This window comes from Aspergillus mulundensis, assembly GCF_003369625.1.
Source record: "Aspergillus mulundensis strain DSM 5745 chromosome Unknown scaffold_1, whole genome shotgun sequence".
In the NCBI taxonomy this organism is placed as follows: domain Eukaryota; kingdom Fungi; phylum Ascomycota; class Eurotiomycetes; order Eurotiales; family Aspergillaceae; genus Aspergillus; species Aspergillus mulundensis.
This window is the reverse complement of record NW_020797889.1, coordinates 3,718,481-3,730,937: the sequence shown is the minus strand read 5'-3', so window position 1 is coordinate 3,730,937 and position 12,457 is coordinate 3,718,481. Positions and strand designations below refer to the sequence as shown.

The 12,457-nt window shown below is 54.3% G+C and overlaps 3 protein-coding genes across 3 annotated transcripts; all 3 read left to right on the top strand.

Moving 5' to 3' along the window:
• Window positions 1-4,907: 4,907 nt before the first annotated feature.
• Window positions 4,908-6,926, top strand: DSM5745_02641 (KilA-N domain-containing protein; the record flags this gene model as incomplete). The annotated part of the gene is made up of 4 exons (XM_026744657.1): window positions 4,908-5,181; window positions 5,229-5,423; window positions 5,474-5,606; window positions 5,657-6,926. 4 exons carry the CDS (start codon window positions 4,908-4,910, stop codon window positions 6,924-6,926), a joined length of 1,872 nt encoding a protein of 623 aa, XP_026607820.1.
• Window positions 6,927-7,783: 857 nt separating this feature from the next.
• Window positions 7,784-9,394, top strand: DSM5745_02640 (cytochrome P450; the record flags this gene model as incomplete). Its single annotated transcript, XM_026744656.1, has 2 exons — window positions 7,784-7,877; window positions 7,923-9,394. The coding sequence occupies 2 exons, from the start codon at window positions 7,784-7,786 to the stop codon at window positions 9,392-9,394; spliced, it is 1,566 nt and encodes a 521-aa protein (XP_026607819.1).
• A 693-nt stretch (window positions 9,395-10,087) lies between these two features.
• DSM5745_02639 (NADPH cytochrome P450 oxidoreductase family protein) lies at window positions 10,088-12,229 on the top strand (the record flags this gene model as incomplete). Its single annotated transcript, XM_026744655.1, has 1 exon — window positions 10,088-12,229. One exon carries the CDS (start codon window positions 10,088-10,090, stop codon window positions 12,227-12,229), a length of 2,142 nt encoding a protein of 713 aa, XP_026607818.1.
• Between the last annotated feature and the right edge of the window lie 228 nt (window positions 12,230-12,457).

Below are 12,457 nucleotides of genomic sequence, written 5' to 3'. Positions count from 1 at the left end.
AATCAAGACGAGTCATGTTTGTTCGTGTCGAGTCGAGCTTTTCACTTCGTTGAAATTGCCCGGGGTTGTCGCCGTCGAATAACGCGCGACGAATTGCTGACCGGGCTCAGCAGTCCTTCTCAATTCAGCAAATGCTCACCACCGCAGGAAGTGATCTCAAAATGAAGAAACCAATCTCCGGCACCAGTCATATTTTTCTGCTCATGTTCATATTGATTTCATTTTCACAAGTCAGCCCCATCATGACAGATTATGGATCCGCCCCACAAACTGGAATAACCCCGAGAAAAGAACCCGCTGTGACTGAAGGCCTGTCTCGCGATGCCACGCCCACACCCAATGATTTGCCTTTTCGAGCTTCCGGTATCGACATGGGTCGTAGCATGGGGTGGATGGTTATGCGCTGTCAATCCTCAAACTACCTCAGTCATCCACTGGCCCTGGGCGGCTAAGCTAAGGACTGAAGGATCATCCAGGGTAATCAATCTGTTTTGCAAATTCGTCTCGTCCTCAATTCTCTTCCGACATCCCGTGACTGTTATGACAGCGAGCTTTAGCCTCGGGCACTGCCCATCGTTGCTTTTCCCGCTTTGTTCGTCGCCGGCCGGCGCTTGCTAGCTCTCTGAAGCCGCTGGGCCAGTCAGGACCGGGGCCACCTGCGATGCCTGCTTCCAGTTAGCCGCCTGCCTTGGTCTCTTCCTTCGGGGGCAGACTGCCCGCCTTCGTGCCAATGACGGTGCGATGGCATTATTCAGTCTCCTTCGTCTTTCAATAACAATGACTCGCTAGTCCGGTCATATAATACACGCAGAGTACGAGAGGTAAAGTAGCCCCGCAAGATCTGCTGTATGTACGACGGCTGCGGGCGCCGGGCCGTCGGTAGCGCCTGAGGGATCCTTGTTCTTTCAATTTACTGAGCACTAACAGCAGCGACCGCGAGCAGACGGGAGGTGGGAAAGACAAAGAAGCAGACTTGGGGGAAACTTAGGTGCGTAAGAACGGCCCGCTCCGTGCAGTGTGCTTGACAACCTCTCTGGCGATGATTTGCAGCCCGCCAGCCTGTGGCTTTGTCGATTCTTCAGTCTTGCAGCCTGGCTGCTGCTGCTGCTGCATAACCGTAGCGGCAGCAGCAGCATGTCATAGCTTCAGTTCAGGTCGATGCGATGGGTGCTGACAGGAGTTCATGTCATGTTTGCCTAGATTATCCGGCACCGGCGTCGCATGGGCATAGCAGGGCAGGACAGGACAGGACAGGACAGGACATCGCAGCGCCGAGCAGGGCATAGCCGGAGCACAAGATCGCTGCTTACTGGAGAAAATTGGAGCCAGACTGGAGTCATAGATTGCTGCTAGCTAGCATGCTCGGACCCTCGCCCAGGCTAGGCGAGGTGCCAGACAAGGCATTGTCGACTCGACCCGACCGGACCGACAGACCAGCAAGACAATAAGAAAAAGCAAGTGTATGAAGGTGAAGCAAACATTTTGATCCTTCGGGCTCTCCATCATCGAATGAAGAGGGTCGTGCTTACCGACTGTTGAGTCTGGAGTAGTCTTCTTGCCATCAACTGACACGGAGGTGGGGTAGTCGTGGATAGCCCAGCGCCCAGCCTGCACGGACGACGAAACGCAAGGGGTAGGATGCAGCAGAAGCTTCCGGACCTATCACCTCCAGCCAGCTTGAGCAACTGACAATTCATACAGCCTAAGATAAGAGCCATCAGTGCGAAACAGCGGTGAGCCTGCTCTTTATATTTTGATGAAGAGGGAGAGCCAGAGTGTATTGCGAAGAACGAAAATAACATCACATCCCCAGGGAGTCATCCTGGACACCTGACTGAGTGAGCCGGGGGAGCCAACGCCGTTGGCCCGACTAGCTAGCTCCTAGCCTAGCTCCAGCAGAAGCGAGACAAGATGATGTACATATCCATCTCAATTATTATTAGCCATGGCCGATAGTATTGGAATAAACTGATGTCAACCGGTTCATACTATAACCAGATAGACTCGGCTAGTACTATAGATGCACATATGTACGCAAGTAAGCCATACATACTTACATACAGCTGCCTGCCTCAGGCTTAGCGCTCGAGATGTCCTACCGCTGTACCTACGTAGGTCTCGTGAAACGCAGCAGGCCAATAGTGCGGCGCGCGGGGTCATCTAGACGCTGGAAAGATACCTACGAAGAGGCTGAAGCTGGGTGCTGGCCAGAACAGCACTGGCGGCCACGCGCTCACCGGGGCTGGCCAGTACCCAGCAGTAATGACAGGTCTATTCCCCTAGACTCCTTGGAGGTCTAATCTCCAAGCTAGAGAAAGGGAGGAGAAGCTCTCTACAGAAGTTCAACAGCATGCTACCGTGAAGAATCAACGACTTTCTCTACTCTTCAGCCACCGGGACCGGGCCTTGACTGGCCAGCTGGCTAAGATCGCCGCCACCAGTTTTGCTGGAGCACTCTGGACCACCCGATTTCTTTGCTGCTACGAGCATCCCTGCCACTTCCTCTGGTTGTGCAACCTCCTTGGTTGTTCCCGCGTGCGTGCATTGGTTCTTTTGCCAATCTCGCAGAAGTAGAGAATAAAAGACGGGGATGCCGAGATCACCAGAGGACTGTACTGGGAGTGCTCGAGATTAGTTGCTCTAGAGCGTAGATTTACTAGATTAATGAAGGATTGTGGCAGTCGGCGATCAGACAGGATCAACGCTCGATTCGGGGCTTCTCAAAAGAAAGGAGAGGGAAAAGCACCGGATCTAGGACCAAGCTAGGTCGCTTAGTGATGTGTATTATTACAGGACCATTCCTCTCCCTGTCATCTCCAGACTCCTTGCCCAGTCACCGCCATTTCTTTCGTATACTACTCCGTACGAGTAGATTTATGTTTTTATGTCGAACTATGCCCGTGCTGGTCCGTGGTTCTGCTAGGGCAGTGGGTCGATACAGAGAACTCCGTAGGCCAGAAACCCAGGATTCTCTGCTGTAGCCTTCTAGAAGAGCGTGATGGTGATGGCTGATACTCCGTACGATCCACCGATCGATGACTTACAGCTGGATCGGTGACAGCGCTTTAGCTCAGGTTAGCTCAGAGCCATCCATGGTTCGATAGCAGTCAGATTATTTGTCCTAATCAGATCACTGTTTGCACATCGTGGCGGGGCTGGTCCTTGCTTCGTGGCGACGATACACTGCCCGTCTGTGCACCGCTCCACTACTGCAATTTTCACTTGGCCGTATTTTATCCTCGTTTATAGCAAGATACCAAGCTTCTTTCCTTTTCCCTTTCGCCTCCCCGATCTTAAGAGCAGCGGCAGAGACAGTCTGGCAAGCAATTGCCTTGCAGCAGCTTTCTGATTTCTGCATTCTGGCATTCCGATCCCAGACAGAGACACACGTGCTGCTCGCCTATACAGAAGTAAGTCATCATCAACCTTGGGTTCAAGGGCTCCAGCCTTCCGTCCCTTCGCCAGCGCCAGCTTCCCCTCTTTAGCCTGCGTTTGCTGTCCCAGCCTCCTCACGCTCTCCACTGAGTCCACTCCGATGATCTGCTGCTGCTGCTGCTGCTGCAGCAGCCTGCACACGCTCTTAGTCTTGACTTCTTCAACTGTTTCTGTCTGTTACCGCCTGGATACCTTTTGAGGTTTCGCTGTTTTTTCTTTTTCCTCCTCCCATTTTCTCGGTCTTCTATTTTCCCTTCTTCTTCTCCACCGGCCTCCTACTCTCTCCCTGCTCCGCCTCCGTCATCCCTTTCGTTTGACGCCTTTTATACATACTCGCGTCGTTCCGGCTGCTTCTCGTCGCTCATCCTTTTCGTCTCGTCTCTTCAATGTGCCTGCTACGAGTAATGACCCCCCAGCTCACATCCGCCTTCTAGACCGCGCGCTTCCATCTCTGGCCGCCACAACCCAACGACCTGCTAACGACCTGTTACGACTCTTGTACGAGCCTGATTTTAAATTCGCTGCAGTACGCATACATATCATTGCTTGCCACCTGTTTCGCGCTCTAGACGCTGTCTTGCTCCAATCTACATACCTCGCGTCGCCCTTGCCCCGCTCCGTTCTTACGACCTGAAACGAGACCCATGATTCCGCGCTGCCGCCGTTGACGTCCCGAACTGAACCCTTTTTCGCCTCCGTTGCGGTCCATCCTCAATCATTCGGATGTAGATAGTTATCAGCAGCTGCAGCCCATTTCTCGACTCCGTTTGTCTGCAATCTCCAGCGCTGTTTACGGGTTACGACGTTTCACGAAGCTTGCTCACGATTGCCCTTCCTTGCATTTTCGCATTGCCTATTGGAGCCTTTTTCTCTGCGTTATTGGCCTTTGCATCCTGAAACGACCTCTTTTGCATATTTGCTGCGAAGCTCTCTCCGTCATTGTCGACTCCAACCTTTTTCCTATCTCATGATATTTTGAAAACAACATCTCAGGACCTTATTAAACGTTGGATCTTGTTCGAGTCTGACGTTGCCTCGCCTTGACTTTCTTTTCATTTTCTTAGATCTTCACCCCCCGCAAAACCGAAAAGCTGGAGCTGCCGTCGATCTCCCAGGTCCACACCAGAGGTCCTGTTGATATCCCTTGGTATAACCACCACGCCGCGGAGCGCCCTCTGTTGTCTGGTGACAGACTCCCGGCTTTAAGCATCCCGACGGCCTCGCAGCCGCCGATCTCGGGCCAGTCCTACCGGACTAGCTACGAAGACGCGCCGGCTTCCTCCAACCAGAGCAGCGCCAGAACCAGCCTGTCCGGATCCGCGCCTGTCTACGAAGGTAGGAGTCCGCCGCCGTCGTCCGCAGATCTACCGGCCGGTACCCAACCCCGACTCTCGCTGGACTCCTCTGCCTCGCAGGAATACAGCATCCCGCAGCACACAGTCACTGAGGGCTACTACCCCAACCACACGCAGATGGCCAGCATGAACCAGCCTCAACCGTACATGGATGTGCATTCGCATCTGTCGTCCGGACAGCCGTATGCGTCTCATCCTGCAACCGCTGGAGCATTGACCCATTACCAGTACACGCAACAACCTCCTGTACTACAACCTACTTCTGCATACGGGCCCGCCGGTTCTTACTCTCAGTACCCTTACCCCAACGGTGTAGCATCATCCCAGTCAGTTCCGCCGCCGACGACGTCAATAAGCAGTCAAGTGCCCCCTCAATTACTACCTCTGCCTGGTGAGTTTATCAACGTTTAGTCAGCGGCACATGCTAATACTTTATAGTCACCAACCACTCTGTCCCCACCTCCGGATATGGAAACACCAGTGGAATGCCGATGCAAGGACATGTCTACGATCCCACAGGGCAAGTCGCGCCTCCGGGTGCCAAACCAAGGGTTACCGCGACCCTCTGGGAAGACGAAGGCAGTCTGTGCTATCAAGTAGAAGCTAAGGGTGTATGCGTTGCTCGAAGAGAAGGTAAGACTAAAATTCGTCCGACGTAGACTTGTACTAAGATAAGATTGCAGATAACGGTATGATCAACGGCACGAAACTGCTGAACGTTGCGGGCATGACCCGAGGTCGGAGAGATGGTATACTCAAGAGCGAAAAAGTTCGAAACGTGGTGAAGATTGGCCCAATGCACTTGAAGGGCGTGTGGTAAGTTCTCTAGCCAATCTATTCTCCAAAGCTGTGGCTGATCTAGCTAGGATTCCTTTCGATCGCGCGTTGGAGTTCGCCAACAAGGAGAAGATCACAGACCTGTTATACCCTCTGTTCGTTAACCACATAAGCAACCTGCTGTACCACCCGGCCAATCAGAGAGAACGGCAAATGGCGGGAGTGCAAGACCCCAGACGACTTGAAGGGCCCCAACCTGTTGTTCGCACTCCCCAAGCCTCGCAACCACCTAGTCTTCACCACCACCACTCGCTTGGGACACCTGTTCCCTCTCACATGTCCCAACCCGGAGGCCGGCCAGGCCTTGACCGCGCCCACACATTTCCTACCCCACCCGCAAGTGCTTCGAGTCTGATTGGAATCACAAGTCAAGGTAACTCTTACGAATGGAACCAGGGGATGAACTCGGGGGTTCCCAACACCCAGCCTCTGTCTATTGACACCAGCTTGAGCAATGCACGATCAATGCCGACCACTCCTGCTACGACGCCACCAGGAAACAACATGCACGGGATGCAGTCATACCAACCCCACTCTGGCTACGACTCAAAGCCGTACTACTCTGCAGCCCCGTCCGCGCACCCTCAGTACGCCGCGCAACAACCACTGCCGCAGCAACCCATGGCAACGTACGGCCATTCCGTGCCGACAAGCTCGTACCGTGACATGGCGCCACCCTCATCCCAGCGTGGTTCTATAGCCGGAATTGATACCGATGTCAAGACGGAACGTTATGCAGAAGGCAATGTCGCCAAGACGGAGCCAGAGGAACCGGAGTATGCTCAGCCAGACAATGGATACAATACTGGCCGCGGCTCATACTACACCACGAACCCCTCGGTTGGCGGTCTTGCCGGCGACCATTCCCAGCTCACACCTGACATGACGGGCTCTCCTCAACAAAACGGCTCTGGACGCATGACCCCTCGTACGAGTGGTGCCGCTCCTCAGTGGGCGCCGGGATACACCACCCCCCCTCGCCCCGCAGCTGCCAGCAGCCTGTACAACATTGTCAGTGACACGCGGGGTACGTCCGGCGCGAATGGAACCACATCCGATAACTACTCTGTGGCGACCAACTCGGGCTACTCAACGGGAATGAATGGGTCCATGGGTTCTAACAAGCGTATGCGCGACGATGATGACGACCGCATTGTCAGACCGGACAGCCGGGGCGAGTACGAAACCAAGCGCCGCAAGACCTTGACCGAGACTCCCGTCGGTGGTCCTGTCGGTGGTGTTCCTCTCGGGCTGCAGCCAATGAAGGCGGGCGGCGGCATGATCAGTGCTCGTCGTTGAACACAGAAGTAATAAAGATAAAAAAAAGGGGACAGGAGCAAGAAAAGGTTTGTTGGATTACGGTTTCAATCTCTTCTCGGGGTGCATTGTGGATTTTCTTTATCTAATAGAATACTGGCATTGTCGAGCATCCGGGATGGTGCCTCGGCTACTCATTCTGCTTACTCTCGCCGCACGGAAGTTAGACATGACCGGGACACATCCTCTGGTCCTGGCATGGTTGAGGTTTATCATGGGATTATGGCCATAAAGTTGCGTGATGACTTGCAAAAGGATATGTATTCTGGGTTTGTTTCTGGTGCAGCGTTCTGAAGTCGCCATCTCCGCTTTTGGGCCGCCTTTGCTTGTCCAATGCGGCCGGCTTTATTTATGACCATGATGAGACGAATTTCCTACGAGCTATCTACTACATTGTTTGGTTTACGCCTATGCATTCTTGACGTACATGTAGATGTACTATGTACTCAGTAGTTCGAACTGGACTGCGCTGGGTTTCCTTGACTGGGACTGCAGGTTCAGGTGCAGGGGGTTGGCTGACTGTATGAAGGTGCATGCATAGAGGGCCGGAGCAGAAAGCAGGTAAGCAACTCCGCAATCTTGAATTAGGCCAAGGGGCAGCTGACCTGGGCGACCCTTAGAATGTAGTATGAAGAACCGCGCGGGGGAACCTCCACAATGCACGGACTGAATCTGGATTCCGATGATCAAATGCCGGGGAAGCTGGGAGTGGCAATTCTCCCCGCCTCCCATCGAGGCAATTTGGCCCGCTTGTAGCGAGATATCTAGCTATAAGAGGGGTCGAGAGTCAACATTTGGCATCGAACAGAGGCATCTTGACGTCAAGTATCGCTGTCAAGATGATTACGCTCACCTATGCTGCTATCACCGGTCTCCTGGTGCTGGTGTACTTTGTGATATGGCCTGTCTTTGAATACTTCCGAGACCCAAAGGGTATGACATCTCGACGTCGTGAATGACTGTTGCTAACGGTGTTAGGTCTGCGGAGGTATCCCAACATGTCCTTCTTTTCTGGCATCTCCGCCATTCCCTTCATGTTGATGGCATCGCGCAAGTTCCGATCAAAAGAGCTCCAAGAGCTTCACCAAAAGCACCCCGTCCTTCGTACCGGCCCAAACACTCTCTCCTACGGCGACGTTCGCGCCATCAAGGATATCTACGGACATAACACACGCTGCGGCAAGGACCCGTCATACATCATCTCGGCTGGTTCTCACTACCACCTTGCCGACGTTATCGACCGGGCGGACCACTCCCGCAAACGCAAGGTTCTCTCCTCCGCATACGCCCTCAAGAATCTCGAGACATGGGAGCACAAAGTCAGCGACAAGATCGCCCGCCTGGTCAAGCACTTTGACAGTGTCTGCACCGCCCCTCTCCCTGCTGGCCAGGAAGAGCCCAACCCTGCCGACCTCACTGTCGACTTCCGAGCATGGACCAACTTCTTCAGCCTGGACGCCATTGTCGACATCGGACTCAGCCTGAAACTCGGCTTCCTGGACCAAGGCCACGACGAGTGCACAGCCGAACGCAAGGACGGCACCACCTACCGCGCCTCGCTCCGCGAAGCCCTCTACCCCAACGCCCGCAAACAATCCCTCCTCATCTGGAACTACGACTGGTACCCAATCATCAACCGCTGGGCTAACATAATCCCGTACTTCGCCCGCATGCAGAGATCCAGCGACACCTGGGAAGACATCGTCTGGCACCACGCGATGGAGCGGCGCCGACGCTACGAAGCCGGCGAAAAGCTCGACGACTTCTTCTCCGCCATGATGCAAGACAAAGCCGGCCACGCCCTCGGCCTCGAATGGGGCGAGGTCTGCGCCGAAATCAATATCATGATGAACGCCGGCTCTGTGACCACCGCCATCGCCATCACAAACGTCATGTACCAGCTCCTCCGCAACCCGTCGTGCCTCGCGGCCCTCCGCGAGGAAATCGACTCCGTCTACGACACCGAAGACGAAGTCGTCGCCTCCTACGACAAAGTAAAGCACCTCCCCTACCTCCGCGCCTGCCTCGACGAGTCCCTGCGCATCTTCCCGCCCACCTCCCACGGCCTCCCGCGCGAGACTCCACCAGAGGGAATGGAGATTCTCGGCCAGTGGGTGCCGGGAAATACATCCGTCAGCATGTCCGCGTACGTCGCGCACCGCGACGAGGGCGCATTCCCACAGGCTCACCTGTACAAGCCTGAGCGGTGGCTCGGCGAGGAGGGAAAAGCGCTCCAACCGTACTTTGTTGCGTTCAGCGCAGGCGCGAGGTCGTGCATTGGAAGGAATATCTCGTACCTGGAGCAGACGGTGATTCTGGCGACACTGGTGCGGAGATATGAGTTTGCGTTGCCGAGTAGGAGCTGGGAGTTGCAGAGGGAGGAGACGATGAATATGATTCTGGGACCAATGCCGGTTAAGGTTTGGCGCAGGGAGTTGGGTGAGGCTTAGTGCTATTGGGTTCCTTTGGTCTTGGGCCTTTGGTATTAGGATTCTTGGTCTTAGAGGATTCTTTGGTAGACTAGACTTTTTTCTCTTCTGTGATGTTTTGAATGAGCTCGGGATATGATTAGCGTTTCTGGTTGAATCTAGTACATTTTTACCTTATGTCTTGTTCCTCTAGCCTTGAAGTCAAGTGGACTTGTAGGTAGTCCCTTACATCGCCTTCCTTGATTTCGGCCATCCTTCACAGTGGAATATCACTCCCTTCGCTTTGAGTATGGGCTGAGAAACCGGACGAATAGCAATGCCGCTACATAGATCGAAGTTCTACAGTAAGCTATTTCCATGGAAATGAGTTGAGCAACCGTGGATCGCCCAACAGTAACCGAGATTCAAATGAGTATGAGACCCCGCGTGGCCATGTCAACAATGGCCACGCTGAGGCACCTCAAGTTTGGTAGTTGCAGTCTCCAACACCAATGCAGCAGATTCTGGATCCCAACCAAGACCAGTGCGAGCCCGAGTCATGGCGCAGCGTGGCAATGACAAGCGGACTAAATTTCCTTTTGTCTTTCCCCGCATTCCCTCCCCGCGTTCAATCGGGAAATATTCCCCTTGTTTGATAACACTGTATACTGTCACAAGGTATAAATATGGCTGCTCAACAACCAGAACTGACCAGAAGCCAGAGTCAACGGCAAGATGGCGTCCCTTCTCACCCTCCAGACTCAACCGAACACCACCGACTACGTCGCCCTGACCTTCCTCTCCCTCGTCGGAGCCACGTTTCTCTCGCGCGGCATCCTCTGGGACCAGCCAGACCCCTACAGGCATCTCCTCTATGAACGTCCTCAGTTAAAGCACGGCAATGGCGCTGCTGCAAGCAAGAATCAGCAGACGCGGAACATCGCCCGGCGACTGGAAGAGACCAATTCACCTATCGTGGTCTTCTGGGGCTCTCAGTCTGGAACCGCAGAGTCCTTTGCTCACAGACTTGCTAGGGAGATTACCCTGCGCTTCGGACAGAACACACTCACGGCGGACCTGAGTGACTATGATCCCGCTTCAGTTACCGAGATTCCGTCGTCGAAGCTGGCTATTTTCATCCTCTCAACGTACGGCGAGGGAGATCCTGCGGATAACACAGTCGAGTTCTGGGACTGGCTAAACAGCAACGACCGGAATACGGAGAAGAAGCAGAAGCAGTTTTCCGGGTTGCGGTACTTTGCTTTTGGGCTCGGCAACTCAAACTACAAGTTCTATAACCGAGTTATCGATCGTGTTGTGGAGGTGCTTGATGACCATGGAGCCAATGCGCTGCTTCCTGTGTCGAGGGCAAACGATGCCACCGGCTCGACGCAGGAGGACTTTATCTCGTGGAAGGAGACGCTGTTTGCCTTTTTCCGTGAGAGTCTAGGCTTCACGCAGTCGGAGCTTGTCTACCAGCCTACCATCTCCATCAAGACGGATGAGGCCATCGATCCGTCTGCCCTTCACCGCGGCGAGCCACGACACTCGCCGAACCCGGTCCCCATCCCCATCTCGGGCATTAGACAGCTTTTCGAGCCTATCTCTGACAGACACTGTTTGCACATCGACCTAGATATCTCCTCGACGCCCGATGTGGTCTACAAGACCGGCGACCACCTCGCCGTCTGGCCGTCGAACCCCGACGAAGAAGTCGATCTCCTCCTACACATGCTCGGCCGCACCCACGAAGCCGAAACGCCCATCTCAATCGTCAGCATCGAAGGCGCAGATGTTGAGGACATCTCAAAGAAAGTTCCCAGCCCAACAACCCTCCTCGTCCTCCTCCGCCACTACCTCGAAATCACAGCCCAACTGCCCCGCGACATCCTCGCAACCCTGGCCCCGTTCGCCCCTACAAACGAGGCAAAGACCTTCCTGACAGAACTGGCAAACAACAAGGAATCCTACGCAGAATTCACCCGCCGCAACCACCTCACACTTGCTCGAGTCCTCGCTGCCTCATCCACCAACCAGCAGCAATGGACCTCCCTCCCACTCACATACATCCTCGAAACCCTACCACCCCTCCAACCACGCTACTACTCCATCTCCAGCAGCAGCGTCGTCTCACCACGAAAGATCTCGCTTACAGTCCTCGTCCTCTCCACACCCCTACAAGACAACACCGCCGTCTCAATCCCAGGCCTAACATCAACATACCTCCTCTCCCTCGCCGACAGCCCGCAAACCGAGTCCCTCAACTCCATCCTCCCAACATACACGAATACCCTCCTCCCACCCACCACAGGCTCCTCATCCCCACCACCCAAAAACGAGAAGACGAAAAAGAAAATCCTCGCCCACCTCCGCCGCTCCCCCTTCAAACTCCCCCGCCTCCAAACAACACCCCTCCTTCTCATCGCAGCCGGAACAGGCCTCGCCCCCTTCCGCGCCTTCCTCGCCGAGCGCCGCCAGCTCCTCAAGATCGGCCGCGAGGTCGGCGACATGCTCCTGTTCTTCGGATGCCGGTCTCCACTCGAAGATTACATATACAGAGACGAGCTGCAGGAGATGGAAGGTGTATTTGGCGGGAAACTTCGCATCGTGACCGCGTTTTCGAGATATGGGCCGACGGGTGAGAGGGCGTATGTCCAGGACCGGGTTTCGCAGTGGAAGACGCAGGTCAGGGAGATGCTTGTTGCGGACAGGGGGAACTTGTATATTTGTGGAAGGGCGGGAATGGCGAGGGAGGTTGAGAGACGAGTTACGGCGTTTTTGGCGGAGATGGAGGGGGACTGGGGGGAGAGGGAGGCGGAGGAGTGGGTGAGGGGTTTGAAGAGGAGGAATAAGTGGCAGGAGGATGTTTGGGGGTGATTCTTTTGTTCTTTTGGGGTTCTTCTAGAATGCAGGCAATATATCGATTCGGTTAGGTAGACATCAAGAATTCTCTTCGTTATGTTCAAATCTAGGTAGATAATCACTCCCTCAGTTTAGATATAAATACAGATCGCTTCATTGATCCAGCTCTAGACACCTACCGTTCCACCTACAGCACGAAACCACAGATCCTCTCAAAATCGCATCTCTAATTCTTTTCTTCTT